The sequence below is a fragment of the Onychostoma macrolepis genome, chromosome 21 (genome assembly GCF_012432095.1).
Source record: "Onychostoma macrolepis isolate SWU-2019 chromosome 21, ASM1243209v1, whole genome shotgun sequence".
NCBI lineage: Eukaryota > Metazoa > Chordata > Actinopteri > Cypriniformes > Cyprinidae > Onychostoma > Onychostoma macrolepis.
In genome coordinates this window covers 21,108,986-21,129,958 of record NC_081175.1, presented here as the reverse complement: position 1 = coordinate 21,129,958, position 20,973 = coordinate 21,108,986, and the positions used below count along the sequence as shown (strand labels likewise).

The window sequence follows — 20,973 nt, the reverse complement described above, 5'->3', positions numbered from 1 at the left end:
TCCAAATGTTTTACAATTGTTCCTATTTTTTTTAATCAAAAATGTAAAAGTTAGGTAGTCTTAAAATCATAAATGGTACAGGGATAGTTCACCTAAAAATAACAATTCTGTCATCATTTACTAACCCTCAAATTGTTTCAAAACTTTGAGTTTCTTTCTTCTGTTGAACACAAAAGATACTGTTTTGAAGAACGCTGGTAACCAAACAGTTGCTGGTACCATTGACTTCCATAGTAACAGTTGCTGGTACCCATTGACTTCCATAGTATTTTTTTCCCTACTATGGAAGTCAATGGGTACCAGCAACTGTTTGGTTACCAGCGTTCTTCAAAATATCTTCTTGTGTGTTCATGCGGGGGAAAAATTTGAGTGTGTGTAAATGATGACAGAACTTTCCTTTTAAGAATAGTTCACCCCAAAAATGAATATTCGGTCATCTCATTTTGTTCTACACCGAAGACAGAACCATACAGGTTTTGACGGTATGAACATAAGTAAATTATGACACAAGTTTTAATGTAAATGATGTTTTAAGTAAATAACTCTTCGTGTAAATTTCATTGATGCATCACTAGAGGGAGTTAGTGCTCGTGCATTCTGCAGACAAAATATTTGTCTTGCAGTATAAGATAAAATAAATTAGTTTGAGAATGATACATATGATTTTATTTGGCTAATTTAATATTTCGTTTTACGTTACACATGAACGTTACACAGTATCAAAATATGTAGGACATTCTACGGATATTTTGCCCGGAAATGAAGAAAATCTGTAGCGTGTGGGAGGCGCCACAAGTTTGCAGTCTCTGCGCAGACATCTGCAGCCTATGATCAGCATGAAGGCTTCACCTCGCAGGTTCCTATGGCAACTGATCAAACGCTTATTGACGAGCTCTGCGCGCGCGTTCTGTGCTTGTGTGCAGAACGCAGTAGCGCGCGGAGCCTGTGTCCGAGACGGAAGCATTTACAGCACTGTGGATTCATACTTTGGATATACCTGCGACATCTATTAATACATTTTCGCAAAAAGCTGTCAGAAAGAATTTTGAGGGAAGCAGGATTTGTAAGTACATATTTTCCTTTCTTTTATTTAAATTAGAGATGCCATTGCGGAATCTATACTGTTTTAGTTCACGTTTGACTTGTGTTTGTTTACTGAATAATAGTAATTATTTAGATATTTGTATTTATGATGTATATGTAGATTTAATTTGAATATTTATAACATTAAAATGTTTTATATTACAATTCACTGTTCTTTCATTTGCTTATTTACATATAAGAAATACTACTAAATAAATATAAAATATAGTTAACCTGAAAAAAACAATATTTTTATTTATTTATTTTGATTTCAGTTCTCAATTTTATTTCGGTGTAAAACTTATCTCGAAAGATGGTCAGGAATAAATTATGTCATAAATGTCACAAACATAAGGAATTTGCAAGCAAATAATCAGTGTTCTAGAAAGTTTAGTTAGGAACAGTTATCTAACATTGTTGCTTTATCTTTAGAAGTAGGCTACAGATGAGATCTAGCTTTACAAAAAAAAAAAAAAAAACAGGCAGTAGATAAGAAAACCAATGCTGCCTAGTCAGTCAGCACTTCATTTTACTTAGGATATGTTGTATTTTATTGCAGTACATATTTAGATATAATTTGCTGTCCATTATTTCATGGTACACTTGTGTGGTCTCTTCTAGAGGCAGTGACAGGAAGCTGACCATCACCACCTCCTTATGATGCACATGAACAGCTTATTGAACCGATGGAGTAAGAATTTATAGTTTCACTTCTAAAATACTTTCCTTCTCAGCTTTTTTGTCGATAAGGACAGTGCAGAACATATTTTGGCTTCTTTTACATACAAGCTATATGTCAATGTGTATTTTGTTTGGTCTGAGAGGGATATGAACCCTCTAATGGCCCGGGTTAAAATTAGTTGCAAGTCAGGTCAGAAGTGTGGATTGTAATGCAGCGGAAAATGACAGTCTAGCCGTCTGCCCAGGTGTTACTGAATGGCATATGTTGGAAATGTATTGCTGTTGACAAATATTCAATTGAATAAATTACAAATGCAAATGCACACGAGGATATTCTTAGGAGTGTGTCACTGGCTATTAAAATCACGTGTGGTTGACTTATTATTTTTCTCAAATTGATTGCTTGTGTCTATCAAGAGGATTTATATTACGTTTTGTGAGATTTGACACTTTGTTTTGCAAATTATGTAGGTGTGAAGAGTTGTTGAGAAGTTAGAGAGTGCGAATGAAAATGGAGGCGATAAATCAGATATTTATATCTACTGAGGTAACAGACCGCAGAGTGTCTACCAGTACTGTCAGTTTAACATAAACAGAAACATCGCAGATGGATGAGGCCATGTGAAAACAGAAATTTCAAGAACCATGTCATTTCTAGTGTAAGCTTCATGTACAAGATGTAGAAAATCAACTTTTATGAGGTTTACAGCTAAATCTGTTAAAAAATGACTGGATTTGATTTGCTTTCCTGTCAGTGTACAGGAAGAAAACGCTGAATGATTTCCTCATGTCAGTGCATTTTTTTTACAAGCGGAGTCGAAATTACTCTCTGTTTAAATCAGGATGTATTTTATACTCTGGGTCAAGGTATTTTAATATATTTTAAAATGTAATTTATTTCTGGGATTGCAAAGCTGAATTTTCCGCCACAATTACTGCAGTCTTCAGGGTCACAAGATGTCTGTTTATACAGACAGTCAGTTTGTTTGAATTTCATGTTGTTGCTAATAGGTTTGGCCAAACTTGCAACATCTCAGACCTGAGGTCAATGACCTTTTTGACAGTTCTGTGAGGGGAATGTTTGTTACATCAACCCAAAGCAGAATTGCAGAATCTCATGGTCATAAATGATTTGGACACGATGCCCAGGCAGCAGGCCCTTTCTTATTGCTCCATGTCAGTCACTTAGTTCAAAATGAAAGTTGTTGGAATCACTGTTGACCGTCCAGTTTGCAGTGGAAGGTCTCAATAGAAGGTTAAAGGTCATCTATGCAAGCTAAACAAAGAGAACAAGGGCTCTGATTCAGTTAGCCAGCTGTATTCTGGCAAAGCAGTGGCACGCAACCCGCTAATGAACTCAGGCTGTAGCTAATCTCTCGTTTTCTTGATGTAATCAGGATAAATTTCCTTTGCGGAAAATCAGATGACCTTTTTCCTCACGTTTTGCATATTACCGGCTGGTAAGTCTTTAAAGATTTGGTTCGAGCTGCTTGTGTTAACTTGGTAGATCCGTCCATACATGTGCAAATGGAGATCAAGTGTCTTAAAACCCTTGAACAACGGAAAAGAGTCTCGTTTTCAAAGGTGTCGGTGACTATAGCCGAAGAGTTTCCAATCGTATCAGTTCTTTAGGCCACAGTTGTGGATGTTGCTTTTCTGGGACTTCTTGACTTTTCTGAATTTGGTTCATGTAGCCTAGTTTTTGTATCCATAGTCTTTTTTTAAGGCTTTATTTAGTGTGTCTTTCATCATGATATTGATTTCTAGTCTGGTAAGAACAGCAGATAGGTGCTTTTTCTCATGTCCGATGCTTCAAAATCTTCACAAAGTGTGGAATTTCACAGAATGGTGTCTCGGTATGAACCGCACCCTATGTGTGTGTGTTTTCACACTGCCATTCAAAGTTTGGGGTAATGTTGTTTAATATTTACATTTAGTCATTTATAGCAGACACTTTTATCCAAAGCGAGTTACAAATGAGGACAATGGAAGCAATCAAAATCAAAATATTTTTGAAAGAAGTGTTTTATGCTCAACAGGGCTACATTTATTTGACACAAAATATAGTAAAAACAGTAATATGTGAAATATTATTATTTGAATGTATTTTAAAATGTAACTTATCCCTGTGATGGCAAAGCTGAATTTTTAGCATCTTTTGCATTGCTCCAGTCTTTAGTGTCACATGATCCTTCAGAAATCATTCTAATATGCTGATTTGCTGCTCAAGAATCATTTCTTGTAATTATCAGTATTTAAAACTGTTGCTTAATACATTTTTGCGAAAACCATGATTTTTTTCAGGATTCTTTGATGAATAGGAAGTTTTAAAGAACTGCATTTATGTGAAATTGATTTTTGTATCAATTTCTTTAAAAAAACAAAACAAATTCAATTTAATGCACTTTTACTGAATAAAGTATTCATTTAAAAAAATAAATAGTACTGACCCCAAACTTTTAAAGGTAGTGCCTTCACTGTACTCAAATGCCTGACCTCTCTGACTTCACCGTACCAGATTTTTCCAGTGTTTGCAGAGCTCAGCTATATCCATGTCCTGCAGGGCGATTCCTTTACTCTGTTTTTCTAAATGAAACCGATAACCTGTGATTACACCCTGAAGATGTCTGTTTGTTGTAAAACAATCGGTTGTTGGACCCCATGTAGTTCTGACATTAATTGATACTTACACTTGACTACATTTCAAAGTCAGACAATTGATTTCAAGAATGTTTTCTCTCCAGCATTTTGTACCATCATTTCACTCGGTGTGTTTCACTCTGTTTTCTAACATTTCTATGCCAATCCAATGAAAACTTTTCAGTATTAAGTTTGGCTCTCCCTGTCATGATGAATTAATAAAGACCTAATAAAACAGGATAGAAACTATTAATCCTGAACACTAAAAGAAGTAGTAACTATGACTACAGTTTGTATATAAACGAACACTAATAAGATAGTCTGCCAAATCTTTCACTCTTCCTAGCTGTGAGGCTGCACATGCAGCTCTGCATAATGTTAGGACAGAAAGTTTATTTTCAACAGTGTTCCTGATCATGTCCAACCTTAACAGTTTGTGCGTCACATTTCAGAGCAGATTTTTGTGTGAACCTGTCAGAATGTAATGCAGGGAGTTTGTTATGAAAATGCATGAGGCAGTGCTAACTATATAATTCATTATAAATAATCATTTCACATGCAAAGTGCTTGCTTACATGTAAACATCCATAAAAGCACCGCACTGAAAAGAAAGCATGTTTAATTCTAATCATCGGAGAGGCTGGAAAATGGACATGGAAAAACTAAATCACTACTTTTTTTAAGGGAACGGTTCACCCAAATATGAACATTTGTTGAAAATGTACCTATCCTCAGGCCATCCAAGATGCAGATGAGGAGAATTTAAGCATTCACTTGCTCACCAATGGATCCTCTACAGTGAATGGGTGCCGTCATCCATTGGTGAGCAAGTGATTTCTCCAAATCTATTCTGATGAAGAAACCCATGTCTTTTTGTACTGATATTTGACCCGCATTTATAGAAGTGTCTCGGTCCTGAATGCGTTTGAATACTCATCACACCCGTTCTGAATGTGTAAAATATACATGCGCCATCTGCATTACCTATGAAGACTGAGACCTGCTTAACCCACGCATGACTTCAGGGTTATGATCGGCCAAATCAAAGCACTAGAGATGGTTACCGATCTGAAATGACAGATTTTCACAGCTTGTGGTTTCAGTAACCATCTGTGAGACGATATTGCACTGAATATTCTACCATAATATTAAGCTTTGGGATGAATGTAGCCAAACTGTAATCCGCTCTCTGCCTCTTTTCCTTTTTTTCTCACTCTTTCTCTCTCATTCACACGCTTCAGAGCTCACGTCATAGAAAGTAGAGGGGATGTGACCCAGGGAGCTTCGGTTGCCACACAGACAGAAGGAAATGGATCTCTAAAGGAGAGCATCCAAAGAGACACACACGAGAGTTCTCGCCTTACACTGAATTATTTACTGTAAAAATGCCCTGTTTTAACCCTTCAGCTGTGCCAATTTTTTTCCTGTGTGGACTTGAAGGGGTTTTGATTATGAAAAAAGCTACACGAATGGCATGAAGCTCAACTTGCTGTAGAATAAATCAGTCTTAACCTTTATTTTTTCATTGCAAACAAAGTTTGCTTTGTTTCAGACTCTCTTCTTACATTTTCCAAGTGAATCAAGAGGTGAAATTTATCATTTCAGTAGGGCGCTGTGTGTAGTTTAATTTCTTTCTATCCTTCACCCCAAGGTAGATCAAACAAATGCTTTGCGTCACACTACATCTGAATCCATTCTACACTCGCTCCCCAAACCGTCTTTGTTCTCTTTCCATGTTTCATTTACATTAACATACCCGCAGACACTGAAAGAGACACCCTGGCTTGCTAAACCCCCTCAAAGACCACGTCAGTCGATCCTACATTCACCATTGTCGTTTGCATGTGAGAGAGACAAGGTATGTCTGGCAAAGCAGGTTTCAGGTGTCACGCATAACGACAATGACATCTGAGGATGGCGTTAAGACTTGGTGCATCCGCGTGCATGCGTGTGCATGGGTTTGTGCGTGATTGTACAAGATATCAAATATCAGCCAGTTATCCATTGGCAGTAATCACTCTCTCTCTCTTATCGTACAGGATTAGCAAGTTTCTTATCTTATCTGGTGTTGTATGAACTTTGATGGTTGGATGAGCTGTCTATCTTTGAGTGCTGTTTACTTTAGGTAATTGTGCTAATGCTCCCTTTTTAGATGATAACAGAAATATCAAGATTTAGACCCTGATGGATCTTATTACATCTTACGTACATATGCCACCATAATGCATTCAAGGAAGTTTTCAAAAAAAAATTTTGGTTTGTTCACACATGCAACCACACATGCATGTACCGCGCCAGCATTTAATATCATCCAAGCGGGACAAAGAAAATATGTCAATCAACACTTTTTGTTAGCATAGGTGCACTGCACATATGCCATAGATTTTCCACAAATTATCTTTACAAAAAGTACTTTTGTGGTGCTGTGTGTGGTATAGTAATGTATCAGATGGAAATACCATGGTATAATAATACAATAAGTTTTGTCAATTTTATTGCTATTTTTTTGCACATTTTTAATAAAAGTAAAGTCATCAAAGCTATTAAATAATACAAGCATCTTTATTGTATAGAAAGCAGCTCTGTACACACACACACACACATATATACTTTTTAAATATTACAATTTTAAATATTATATATATATAATATATATATAACATCATCTTAGGGTAACAGTTAATATTTTAAATATGAAATAGTATTACAGTATTTGAATTGAAGTGTTTTAGTTTTGTAAATACTTTTATATGCCACTAAACGATTAATTGATTTGCATATTCATATAATGTGGTATTTCCATGGTGTATGTTTGAAAAACAAGGTAATATCATAATACTTTGCAGTTAGTGCATTGTCATTGTTTTTGTTCTTGTAATTGCGGGTTGATGTAATTTTTACAATGTCAAAACATTTTAATAGGTAGCTACAGTTAAAAAAAAATAAAGTATTGACCAGTTACATTTGCAATTAACATTTTAAAGGACTGAATTATGTATTTTTCAGACAAACATCAGAGCAGTGATCTAACCCGGTTATTTTATCTCTCTCTCACAGCAAATCTCTTAGACTCTGTAATGATTACAGCCTTTTCTCCGTATGTGTGGCCAGCTAGTTATCTAACCAGAGTTTATGCTGAGCTAACACTGATATTATGGACTCTGCTTTCCAGAGCTTTCCAATACAGCAGCAATGTGTCATCACCTTCGGGATTATTGCAACCGATACAGAGCTTTGAATATCTGAGGGTGATGTTAACACATACAGTATCTAATAAAGTGTGAAGGAGTGAGTGTGTGTCAGTAGCCTGGGGTCAGACGTTGATGGATAAAGGTTGTGGCAGGGTCATCACTGAGAAACCCTGTAGGATGTTGCGTGCCGAAGCTGTAAACATGTTAACGGGCAGTTAGGACACCCAGTGCTCTGGGCACCAAACATGACGCGCAGTGATGTAATCTCCAGTTGACACGCTACTACGCAATTCAATGAAATGTCCAGCCTTATACACGCTACACACACATACAGTAGTTTTTTTGTAAGCTGTGTTCTTTATTGAGCACAGGGTCAGCCGAAAGTTTGTGCTAGTGTAGTACATAAAAGCTTGTGTACGTTATCTAAACTAACGTTGACTAAATATTAAGCTCATGTTGCCTCATGTTATGAGATCATCCCGTGAGGACATTTGCAAGTTCTTAGGACATGGTTATGTCATGTCTACTTGGCCTAAATAAACCAAACCTTCTTTAAATGTGCACTTACAGGATAGCTTGTATATCTAGACCTTTTAATATTGGCACAAAGTCACTTTGGTCCACTTTGCCAGCTTATTTAGGCCAATGTAGATAGGAAAACGTCTGGCCAAAATCCAGAGTGACCTACCACAGGTTGCTTTTCAAGGTGGGTAAATCTGAAACGGGATATAACTGACAACAAAGAAGAATATGCAGGTGTGCTCAAGGGTGTTAATAACGATAGGTTATATATCATAATATACACATTTTTATGGAAATCTTATTAAAATATACTGAAAAAAATAATAGTCCTTATGATAAAATAATGATAGATTTTTTTCAGCAATGAAATGGCTAAATTAATAAATAACTCGATGCAAATGCATGTTTAATCCAGACGTAAGTATCTTATATAAAAGCATATTGTTATTTGAGGTATTGTGTTTTCTGACATTTTATTTTTCATCAAAATGCATGCATTTGCAGGCATATTTATCTGTGGATTATCCTCTGTATAGATGCAGTCTTGGACAAATGATTAATCTTAATGGAGTAATGCAGGTTTTACTGCAAAACTGGTCTTACGTCAGATGATTTAGGCTGTATATAATATTTTATACACTGTATATAACAGATTTTTTTTCATCTCCTACAAATAAGTCTTGGTTGCTTTGATTACTCTTGTGCAGTGTAAAACTAAGCTTTATCTCTCCTGCTTCTGCTTTTTCTGTTGTAGATGAGATCTCCAAGATGTGTGAGGTAGAAGACACTCCAGAACCAGTCAGTCCAACGCTGCTCAATGAGTCCACAGACACCTACTGCCAGACCGACTGCTGGCACCAACTCCGCACCACCGTCCGAAAGCTAGAGTTCTGGGAAGACTTCAGCGCAGAGCTTATCGGAACCGGCTTCTTCTCCATGGTCTACAAGGTAAGGGTTTCCTGTCAGTAATGGAGGAGCGAGACAAATTACCGTTTGGAGATTGAACGTTTGCGAAAAATGTGGTAAAATAAAGGCGGCGTGTGATAATGGATGTGGCTGTTATTGAACAGCACAGAATCTGATTAGATAATCTGCCCTTTAGCAAAAGTGCACTGATTTAATCAATGCTGTGAAAATGAGGCACATCGAGATCTCAGGCGTTGATACCTTCAAGATAAATGTTTTCGTTCCACCACCTGCTGCCTTTCAAGAGCAAAGGTTTTGTTCTGTATCTCCAGTATAAATATTTTCTACCCACCCGAATTCTGTTGATCAAAATGTTAAATAGTCTTCTAATCATTTTGTGTGTAAGTCACAGCCCTGTTAGTCCTTACAACAGAACCTTACAGACATGACGTGTCTGTTGTCTCCTAAAAACAAGCTACGTCCTGCAGACAGTCTTTAACCCAACTAAGAAATACATGTTTAACGTCACATACCGTCACCACCCTGTCAAGCTTAGATGATCTTGAAAACCTTCACAAACAGGAAAATAACTAGATGGTTTTAAAAAATGCCTGAGGAAACTATAGTAACCACAATATTTATATGCTAGCTTTTCTTGTTTTGCAAAATCGCTTCAGTGCTCCTTTAACCTCATAACACCATTTTGTAATGCCAACATTCACAAAAATGTCATTATTATAGTGTGAAACACTTGATACTATCTTAAAGGAAAGACTTCAGTGAGGGCTAAGATCACAGCAGAGTTTTACAATAGCAAAGTGATTGAACCTAGATAACGTGTTTAATATCAATACACAGAACGTGAAAAACTGTGTCACATGCCTCCACTGTGACCATTCTCACACCACGGGCCAAGTAATCACAGCATTTGTAAAGAACATTTTGTCCTTAAGGAGACATGTACTGTACAGAATTAGCCCAGGGGAAAATAAGAGTGATGCTCCTTTTTGTTGTGAATGTTTTTACAGGATGTCAGTGAAGGAAAAACGTGTCAGGAAATCCCTCCTGTTGAAACTTCCACTGTATGTACAGTATGTGACGCCCTCGCTGCTGAGTCAGTAATGATGTAATTCTCCCTCGCTCAGGTGATGCACGGCACCACGAAGAAGGTGATGGTGGTGAAGATCTATAAGAATGACGTGGATCAGAACAGCATCGTGAGGGAGATCAGTCTACTTCAGAAACTCTCCCACCCCAACATAGTGAGGTGAGCCGCCTCTGCACACGCAATTAATCACTACCATCAATCCCACGCCGGCCTGATGCTCATAGCGCCCACACAGAACATGGGAAGAAAACAACTCTGACTCTGTCGGCCTAATAATAAGTAATAAAACCCGACTGGGTTAAGATTTCCAGACCTTGAACAAAGGTAACCGGTGAAGTGGCTACTATTTAGAAGCTGTTCTGATATTAAAAGCATCAGCCTGTGAGACTGTTTTACATACAATCAGCCCTTGTTTTAGATACTGAGTTTTAGTAATGTTTGCTAATCATTATTAGTATTGCTTTTAAGTATAGATGATATATCTGCACCAGGTTAATTATCAGATAGATATTAGATATTTTTATTTAGAGGATTTTTTTTATTTAATTGTGCAAACCTAATTTCTAATATTTTTATTGTTAGATTGCCTTTCCTGTCAACTAACACTCACAAAAGTTTATCTTCAAGAACATTAATAATTTAATAACACCATTAAAGTCTTTAACAAATTTCCATATGAATATCCATTTTCATACTGCACACCTGTAGCATTTAAAACAATTGATATTTGCAATTCTTATTGTTATTAATATATATTTATTTTAGACTATTATATATATATTTTTTTTAGTGCTGTCAAACGATTAATCGCTTCCAAAATAAAAGTTTTTATTCACATAATATGTGTATATTTATTTTGTATATATAAATACAAACGCATGCATGTATATATTTAAGAAAATTTTATATTTTTATATCAAATATATTTATATAAAATATAAGAATATAAATGTATATACATGTAAATATTTTCAAAATATATAATGTGTGTGTGTGTATTTATATATACATAATAAATATACACAGTACACATACATATATTATGTAAACAATTTTTTTTATTTTGGATGCGATTAATCACGATTTAATCGTTTGGCAGCACTAATATATTTATCAGTTATCATTAATAACATGAAAATAATGTTTTGGGATCAGCCAGAATTTTAATATCCCTCTGTGCTCATACTTAGGATAAGAACTAACATTTAACCCTTTGTATTCAGGCCATATCTAGAGACCATAATATCATAAAAACGTGACCTCCTTTGACTACCCAGAACACTCAATAGCAACTAAAAACTACTTTGAGTTTAAGTATGCAACTGCATAGAAACGCCCTTTTAACCGCCCTATCATGATATAGCAGAGAGTTTTAGATAGGGATTACTTTCATTTGGTTGAAAATGTATTTGCACTACTAATTTGTTTCATTTACGAGTTTCAAATTGATCTCAAGTCAATTTAAAGGGTTGTGATGAAAATTTATGCAGATGTATAAAGTTCACAGGTGCTGATTGAATGATTTGTCATTTGTCATTTATGTCATTACCTATGCAAACTTCTAAACTTTGCATAATTCCTCAGTTCTCAGATGGATAAAGTAAAGTTCTGTGATTTTCATTCTGTAGGTACCTGGGGATCTGTGTTAAGGAGAACAAGCTGTATCCAATTCTTGAGGTGGGTGGAAACTTTTAGGAATTAGTATTCACAATTCAGCATATCCAGTCTTTTGCCGTCTCAACGTGCTGCCCAGAAAGTCTCATGACACAAGCGGTGACTCACTCATCATTATGTTTTTCTAATGGTTCAAGAGTATATAATTTTCTACAAAGAAAAGGTTTTCCTGATTTAACATGCTGCAAAAGTGAGCTGCATTTTCACTGTATAAATCATAATCTCATGTCGCTCCCTCCTCCACCTAGTATGTGAGCGGAGGCTGTCTGGAGGAGCTGCTGGCCAGGCATGACGTCAACCTCTGCTGGAGAGAGAAGATCGAACTGGGCTGTGATATCAGCCGAGGAATGACCTATCTCCACTACAAGAACATCTACCACAGAGATCTCAACTCTAAGGTGAGGACGAGTGAGTTGGCAGACTTTAGGGATCAAAGTTGAGCAATTATGGCAAAGATGTATTATGAAATATCACCTCGCAGCGTTCAACCTAGATTTGAAGGTGTGTGCCAAGAAACACACCTTGCACTTATAGCTAATGACTGACATTTGTAATGTCACTCAATTGAAATTTCTGCTAATGTTTTTTACGTCTAATGTTCTATTAGCTTGCCTGACTTGACTGACTTGAGTCATGTTTTGAACAAAATGTGTTCAATACATGATTCAGCAAGTACCATGTAGATAATACCACATATTTTAGTGTTTAACTGGTAGTTAACACACTTCGCTTGTCCATTTCCTCCTTTCTCATATAACCTCATTTTTTTTTTTATTGCTTGGGTACAGTTTAGTTTCTGATATTAGTTGCGACATAAACATAATATTATCTCCCATAATCTTACAAAGTGAAGATTGGCATACTTGCACAGTGGCCCCAAAGGTATCTGGATGCTCAAGTCATACTTAATATAAAATAAAATTTATAAATTAAAAAAAAAATTTAATTTCATTGCATTTGAGAAATATCAAAGTCATATCCGCAAGATATTGCTAAACATTTTCTAACTTAACTCATTTTAGCCATTACCTTTTAACCAGCTAAAGGGAAGTTAGTTCTTTTTCTTATGTAAATTATGCGATGAATTTAATGCATTTTATAGGTAGTATGTGTGCAAAAATGTCTATTTGGCTTCTATTCACTTTGGGGAAAAAAAAAATTAATGGCATTTTGTGACAAGTAGCGCTCAGTGTGAGTTTTTCAATGTGTGAAACTCCGAATGCTTGATATTATCTTGAGTGAAGGGCTTTGGTTTCTGTAGATTTACTTCAGTTATGGTTTCCATTCATCGCTTATGAACACAATAGCAGAGTGATGGAACTTAGATAACGTGCTTAATACCGAAACGCACAGAACACGAAAAACTGTGCCACATGCCTCCACTGTGACCATTCTCACACCACGGGCCAAGGTATTTCAACATTTTTTGGTAAAGAACATTGTGTCTTGAAGGACACGTGTTTTGTAAAGGAACAGGATCAGCCCTGGGGAAAATAAGAGTGATGCTTCTTGACATTCTTATGTTTTTCTACAGAATGTGTTTATAGAAATCCAGTGAAGGAAAAAACATATCAGGAAATCCTTCTTAAATTTCCGTAAATACACTGGTGTTCCAAAGTTTCGGTTCTGTAAGATTTTTTTCTCTTATGTTCACTGAAGCTGGATTTATTTGATTAAAAATACAGTAAAAACAATTATATTGTAAAATATTATTATTTATAAAGCAGTTCTTTCTGGTCCTCGAATCTAATTGGCTGAGAGCCTTTTCCAGTGGTGCGATATTCTAGTGATAACAGAACTCTAACTCTTTCACCATTTGTATCACTCCGCTTGCAGTATTTCTCAAAGAGAGTCTCATGGTGGACACTCAAATCCATTATAATTGTATTAAAAAAAAAAAAAATTTGCGTCACAGAATGTAGTTTTGAGGTGAGAATATACTCGTTTAGACTTCAAATATGCGGATTGTTAATAAAGATAACGTCTATTTGAAATTTTGCTCCGACATTTTCGGAGATGTGAGCTCAAGTATTATTGTTATTGTGGAAACCGTGATATATTTTTTCAGGGTGATGAATAGAAAGTTCAAAAGAACAAATTTGTTTAAAATAGAAATCTTTGGCAACACTGTTACTGTCGCTTTTAAACAATTTAGTGCATCCATGGTACATAAAAGTATTAAAAGTATGAGACACCCTCACTCATATTGTTGAAATGACTAAAAGACAAGAATTTTGTTGCATTTTGGGAAAGGAACCTGTTCCCCTATAAAGCTGTAAGCAGAGAAAAAGAGTCATGGTCTTGACATGGTTTAACTGTGGCAGTTGCCAGGCTGCAGTGTGCAGTGAGCACAGGCCTGTGTGTTTGAACAGAGATGGGGAGGTCAGACCTTTATTATGCTAATGCTGTAGCCAGCATTCACCATTCCATAAACTGCTTTCACTCGCTAACCTTTTTTTCTCGTTTCCTTTCTTCTCGCTCTCTCATAAGAAATGACCCGCTGACTCCTGTCAACTGTCAAGCTTTTATCCTCTCACCCTGCTCACAAGCACACAATTATATTGTGTATAACTAGATTTTTACTAGATTGTCCATGCTAAAGTAAACTCATTGCCACAATGCTATGTCGTTGCTAATGTGTTGGTAGCTGGGGGTTGTTTACTGGCCCAGTGTAAGTCTGGGGTATAATTTTTTTTTTTTTTAGCTTTTTGTCATCCGGCAGGCAAAGAAAGTGCACTCACTTAAAAAAAAAAAGTAATAACACATCTGAACAAGTCACATGAAGTCCATAGCACAAATATTGCTACTATAGTTTACAAGCCATTACACAGCGTGGAGGTAAAACATTACTGCTTGCACAACACGGCAGGTTACATGTGGTTGTATAGCTGCCTTATGTCAATGGGTTTACTCAAAATACATGGGTACTGTTACTGCCACACATGAGACCTCAGAGCATTATACCACACTCATTGCACATTCTCACTGATGTCCTATTGATGCATATCTCTACCTGATTCTCTGGTGAAAGACTACTGTGTGCTTTAAGTTGAGTTGAAGTCAGAGAGTTTGCTCTCACCTTTCTGTATCATATTTATCAATTTGTGATAAATTTTTTAATTTTTACTCACTAATGTTAGTGATTCACTGACTGAACAAAATGCTTTAGGGGGCAATTAGGGGTTCGGTGCCTTGCTCAAGTGCACCTTAGTCATGGTATCGAAGGTGGAGAGAGTGCTGTTCATTCACAATCCCCACCTTCAATTCCTGCCGACGCGAGAATCGAACCAGCAACCTTCAGGTTACAAGCCCAACTCCCTAACCATTAGGCCATGACTAACCCTCCTAATAATTTGTGTAATTATGTGATTTAAGTGATTTATTATTATCATTTAAGTATTGTTTATAGTTCTATTTATTGTAGTGCTGTCAAAAGATTAATCGCATCCAAAATGTTTTTTTTTTTTTTTACATAATATATGTGTGCTGTGTAAATTTATGTATATATAAATACACACACATTTCAGAAAAATATGTTATGTTTAAATATTAAATATATTTATTTATAAAATAAATTACATAAATATAAATATAGACATGTAAATATTTAAACAATATACACTGTATGTGTGTGTATTTATATATACATAATAAATATACACAGAACTCACACACATATTATGCAAACAAAAACTTTTGTTTTGGATGCGATTTAATCATTTGACAGCACTAATATTGCATACTATTATCTATTAGTAGTCCAACCATATGTTAGAGCCTTGACTTAAAATAGAGGAAAACAGCAAGCTTGGATAACTCCACAGTTGATGACAAACTGTCCATGACACACCAGATTTGAATGGTCAGGTAATGTCTTGGTTTTTCTTTAGGCTCTTGGGGATTTTGTTATAGAGATGCAGAGTGAATGATAATTTCTTAGTGTTCAATCTTCATGTGGAGCAATACTGCCATCTTGTGGCACTATACTGTAATTGTGTTACTTTGGTCGTAAAATGGCTCTGTCATTTGGTAATCTGAGATGGAGAAAAATCTTCCTTATACTTGTTTCCTTTGCTTATTTTCGCTTGCTTTCTTTCCTCATACCACACTGAAAGATGCAAGATAAAATCTTAAATCTTACGCAACATACTACATGTGGAATCTTGTTTTTGTCAATCCAGAACTGCCTGATCCGAGTGACCTCGCGTGGCAGGGAGGCTGTGGTCACTGACTTCGGGCTGGCCAGAGAAGTGGGGGATCTGCCTGCAAATGACCCTGACAGGAAGTTGTCTCTGGTGGGGTCGGCCTTCTGGATGGCGCCTGAAATGCTTAGAGGAGAGCCGTACGACCGCAAGGTACTGAGAACAGAATGCTGTACCAATGAAAATGAGAAAAGTGTAAAACAGGACATTTATGGTTGGATGGTCTTTTTCCCGAAAATTAAATTAGTATTGATTTACTGACAGATTTCACATTAATCCACATAACCTTTTGCAGTTGCGTTTTAATTAAAAATTAACCTTCTGATTTGATGCCAACCTTAATAGGTCAGGGCTGAGGTACAGATTTGGAAAGTCATTTATAATGAGTAACAGATACAATAAACTGGGAGCTGTTTTTGCTTCATTGAGAGAGAGAGAGAGCCAGTGCTGGTGCTGATGTTATTAAGAGACTGAACTGAACCTCTGCTGACTGGCCGTTTCCCCTGTTTAATCATAGGTTGATGTCTTCTCTTTTGGGATCATGTTGTGTGAGATCTTAGCAAGAATCCCTGCCGACCCAGAAGTGCTGCCCAGGACAAAGGTAAACACACAAAGAAAACACCTTTTTTTCAGCATATGCAAATGAATACTACTTCTTCATGTACACTATATCGTTACACAGAATGCATAATTTAGCACTTGCACAAGCTCTGGGATGATTACATATAACCCTTAAGAGAGGCTTGTTATGTCGCGTGAATTAATATGGTTCTCTTTGCTGCATTGGGGATGAAAGTAAGGTCAGACAGAGTGATTGCGCTCTGGTGTACAGCAGTGTGGTCATTTACGCTTCATTAATGCTGATGGACAGCCGATGATGTCTGGAGGGGAGAGAACACAGATCTGATCTGGGTCAAGGGAACCATCACACGGACATTTAGATTCTTTAGTATGGATTTATTCATCGTGCTCTTCTATCACATCAAGGATAATGATTTTCTGGTCGATATACATTTTCACTGTAGTTGTTAATATATGTATGAGACACGTGGTTGTCATGTATATGCTACCAGTCAAAAGTTTTTGAAAGAAGTCTCTTATGCTCATCAAGGCTGCATTTATTTGATTAAAAAATAAAGTAAGTAAAGTTTGCTTTGACCTTCATTACTGTGATATAGTTTGTTTGTAAGGTTTGTCTGTACTTTTTTTGTGTTTCTTATAATTTGCTGATGATATATAGTTTGTGTTTGTATTTTCTGGTGAGATATAATTTATTTTTAAGGTTTGTGTTGCAGTTTTCTGGTGAAATACAGTTTGTTTGTGAGGTGTTTCATATAATTTTCTGGTGAAATCGTAAAGTTGGTCTTAAAATTATCTGGTGAAATATAGATTGTTTGTAAAGTTTGTTGCAATTTTGTCTTAAAATATAGTTTTTAAAGTGTTTTGTATAATTTTCTGGTGAAATTATAGTTTGTCTTAAACTTTTCTGGTGAAATATAGATTAAGTTTGTGTTGCAATTTTGTGGTGAAATGTTCATAAAGTGTTTCATATCATTTTCTGGTGAAATATAGATTGTTTTTAAAGATTGTGTTGCAATTTTGTGGTGAAATATAGTTTGTAAAGTTTGTCGTACAATTACAATGTAATTGTGAAGTTTGTCTTACAATTTTCTTGTATAGTTTGTGAAGTTTGTGTTGTAATTTTCTGGTGAGATATAGTTTGTTTCTAAAGTGTTTTGTATAATTTTTTGGGTGAAATTTACATTTTTGCCCTACACTTTCCTAGTAAAATACATTTGTTTGTCTTTGACGCCCCTAAAGAAATACAGTGTGTTTTCAAATTGGCGTTAATTTAAAAAAAAAAAAAAAAAATTGAGAGATACATTTTTTATGAGAGAACAACTGAATGCTGACAACGTCACATCTTCTGCAGTGCTGTCTCAAAGGAAATATTAAAAGGAATATTGACTTCAGTGTGTGATCTGTTGACAGGACTATGGGCTGGATGTGGAATCGTTCAGAGAGCTGGTGCAGGGCTGCCCAGAGCGGGTTCTGGAACTCTCTGCCAGCTGTTGTCAGGTATGAAGTAGCGACTCGAGGGTTGTGTTTAATATGGCGTGACTGTGAATAGAACTAACACCTGTCAAGAGAGAGATTTCACCTTCAGCATTCATATTGTGGCTCCTGAATCACCTGGTTAACTATTTTGAAGATGTATATGTGACCCTGGACCACAAACCAGTCTTAAGTCGCTGGGGTATATTTGTAGCAATAGCCAAATATACATTGTATGGGTCAAAATTATCCATTTATCTTTTATGCCAAAAATCATCAGGATATTAAGTAAAGTTCATGTTCCATGAAGATATTTTGTAAATTTCTTACTGTAAATGTATCAAAACTTAATATGCATTGCTAAGAACTTCATTTGGACAACTTTAAAGGCGATTTTCTCAATATTTAGATTTTTTTGCACCCTCAGACTCCAGATTTTCAAATAGTTGTATCTCACCCAGATATTGTCCGATCATAACAAACCATACATCAATGGATATCTTATTTATTCAGCTTTCAGATGTAGAAATCTCAATTTAAAAAAATTGACACTTAAGACTGGTTTTGTCGTCCAGGGTCACATTCAGTGAAACACCAAAGCTTATCCTGTTTCTGTCTTCCTCTCAGATGGATGCATTCCGAAGACCTTCCTTCTCTGAGCTCCTGGATGAGCTGGAGGACATCGCTGAGACCCTAGAGCCACCAGACAACATCCTAACTACAGGGTGATCACACATCCATCCTAACAAACCCCTGGACTGAAGGATTTAAGGGACTGCGCTTCATAAGAGTCTGCAGCGGTGGACCGTGACTGGCACTCTGTTCTCCCAGGAGTAGAATATACAGGGGAATGTCTGGTAATTGAGGACAAAACCACTCAACTGAATGTTCGCTCAATAACCAGTTCTGGACGCCCTCCCTGCAGCGTGTGACCCTGAATGATTGCGAGAGTCCATTTGAGAGGCTGAATTTTACCTTTTCTATTTTTCATTTCATATAGATGAAAGTAATATGATTGTTTAGGGACCAACATGTCAGCTGACTTTTCTAAAAGACCAAATTCTCTACGGACCATTCCTGTTTTATATGGGTTTCAGGAAAATATGAGTTTACTATTTTTTTTGTATAGGAAATGAGTTTAAAATTAATATACAGCAGAGGTTGCACAAACCTGGAACAAACTAGACCAGAGAAACTAATTCGATTTCACCTCTTACCTTTTTTGTTTATAAAAACTAGCATATTCTGTCAAAATAATTGTACACTTTGCTTATTTGACACGCACTGTTAATGTCACCTATTTATGCCTTGTTGTACTTGCCATGTCACCCATTTTTCCCACTGTTAACATCCATGTCTGATTGATAGAGCTCTAAAATATCTAGTTAAATTTATCAAAAATATAGTTGTAGAATATGCATAGAGCTCAACTTCTAAATCATAGTGTTTTTGCACAAATACATAATGTATTACTGAATAATAATTCAGTTCATTTAGTCATAAAAGCTGAACAATCACAAAAAAATAACAGTACAGAGCTGTTTGTTAATGTACTAAAGTAAGGGCTGTGGAATCACTGTTTTCTCAGGTCACAAAGGGGTTTTAAATATGTGAATATTCTCATATTAGTTGGGTCTTGTACTTTGTCCTTGTACATATGTTTGTATAATGATTTCACAGATGTTTGCAACTAGTCTTTCTAAACCAGAATCTATTTTGTTTAATTGAACTGTTTGTATTATTGCTGACTCTATTTGTGTATATGGTGCTTGGTTACATTCATATATGTATATATCTGGTTTATTAGTTACACCAATAAAAGCATACTGATCAGTTTTTTGACATTTATTGAAACACAGTTGAGCAATATTATGGAGGACCAAACCTGCAGAATGAATAAATGAATGTAATAACAGGAAAATAAATAAATAATATCTAAAAACAAATATAGTTCATTTGTAATAGAAATTTAATCCTGAATTTATTTGTTTATTTTTACCCTTTTACTTTATTTTTATTACCCTTTTCCTTTATAATAATTATATTTATTATTATACTTTTTAACTTTTATTTACTAATTCTTTCATTTCTTTTTATATTTATTTTATTTATTACATACAATATCTATAAAATGTATATTGATTAGTTTTCAGGGTTTTTTTACATTTCTGAAAACACAATTAAGCAAAATCTATCAAAAATCAATATGTCCTTATTAAACTCCTTTAGACTACATTAAAAAGCTCTGCTTAAATCAAATCATGACTCAATATGATAAGTACTTGGGAATGAAGTACTTGAAGTACCTACTGTGAGTGAATGGAGCATTTCTTATTTTTGTCATTAGTATTCAGGTGCAATTCAGGGTTCCTGCTTGGTTTCTCTGATATGGGTGTCTGCATTACTGCCCGTGTTCTCCTCTGTAATTGAGGTGACTTGAAGGCCATGGATTTACCGTTTTGACAATGCTGTGTGCTCGAAAGCTCGATCTCCACCAGGCCAGTCCTGTAAGAGACATGGTTCGGGTAATGTTAATTTATGATCATGGAAAATGAAAAAAATAAAATAAATCCATTTGGAGGCCACCAGCAGTGTGAAACGAGAGCACTTGGTGGTAAACAGCAAGTATGATTTGTGACGGAAGCGTTTACAGACGTTTGCAGTTTGCAGCTACACGACAGGGCTTCCTGCGAGGAAATGCACGTGGGTGATGGTAAGTGGGTGTCATTTCTGCTGGGAAATATGTTCCTATGGCGGTTGTAAATGACCCTGGTGTAACTGAACGCGGCAAATACATTGATGCAGGCCTCATTATATGGGAAATGCAATCAGTGTCGCTCAGTACAAGGCTGTCATACAAGTGATTCATTGAAACACATCCTAAGTACACTTGCCAAGACCTAATAATATC

General features: G+C 35.9%; 1 protein-coding gene across 3 annotated transcripts; it reads left to right on the top strand.

Moving 5' to 3' along the window:
• Window positions 1–405: 405 nt before the first annotated feature.
• On the top strand, window positions 406–19,895 carry zgc:113162 (uncharacterized protein LOC553743 homolog). 3 transcript variants are annotated; one of them, XM_058757782.1, is made up of 10 exons: window positions 409–1,063; window positions 1,705–1,774; window positions 8,872–9,065; window positions 10,169–10,290; window positions 11,760–11,808; window positions 12,054–12,203; window positions 15,987–16,160; window positions 16,525–16,608; window positions 18,000–18,086; window positions 18,690–19,895. In XM_058757782.1, exons 2-10 carry the CDS (start codon window positions 1,741–1,743, stop codon window positions 18,789–18,791), a joined length of 996 nt encoding a protein of 331 aa, XP_058613765.1. In that variant the 5' UTR covers window positions 409–1,063; window positions 1,705–1,740; the 3' UTR covers window positions 18,792–19,895. The 3 variants fall into 3 exon arrangements, with proteins under 3 accessions (XP_058613766.1, XP_058613765.1, XP_058613764.1); XM_058757783.1 differs by lacking the exon at window positions 1,705–1,774 and having other exon boundaries at window positions 406–1,063; XM_058757781.1 differs by lacking the exons at window positions 409–1,063; window positions 1,705–1,774 and adding an exon at window positions 3,074–3,224.
• Window positions 19,896–20,973: the final 1,078 nt, after the last annotated feature.

Bases quoted from the DNA above. Each gene is read 5' to 3' on its own strand.
- zgc:113162 (XM_058757781.1), top strand. From the start codon at position 3,188: ATGACCTTTTTCCTCACGTTTTGCATATTACCGGCTG. The intron at 9,066-10,168 runs GTAAGGGTTTCC...TCCCTCGCTCAG, and splicing joins TCTTCTCCATGGTCTACAAG to GTGATGCACGGCACCACGAA. The intron at 11,809-12,053 runs GTGGGTGGAAAC...TCCTCCACCTAG, and splicing joins AGCTGTATCCAATTCTTGAG to TATGTGAGCGGAGGCTGTCT.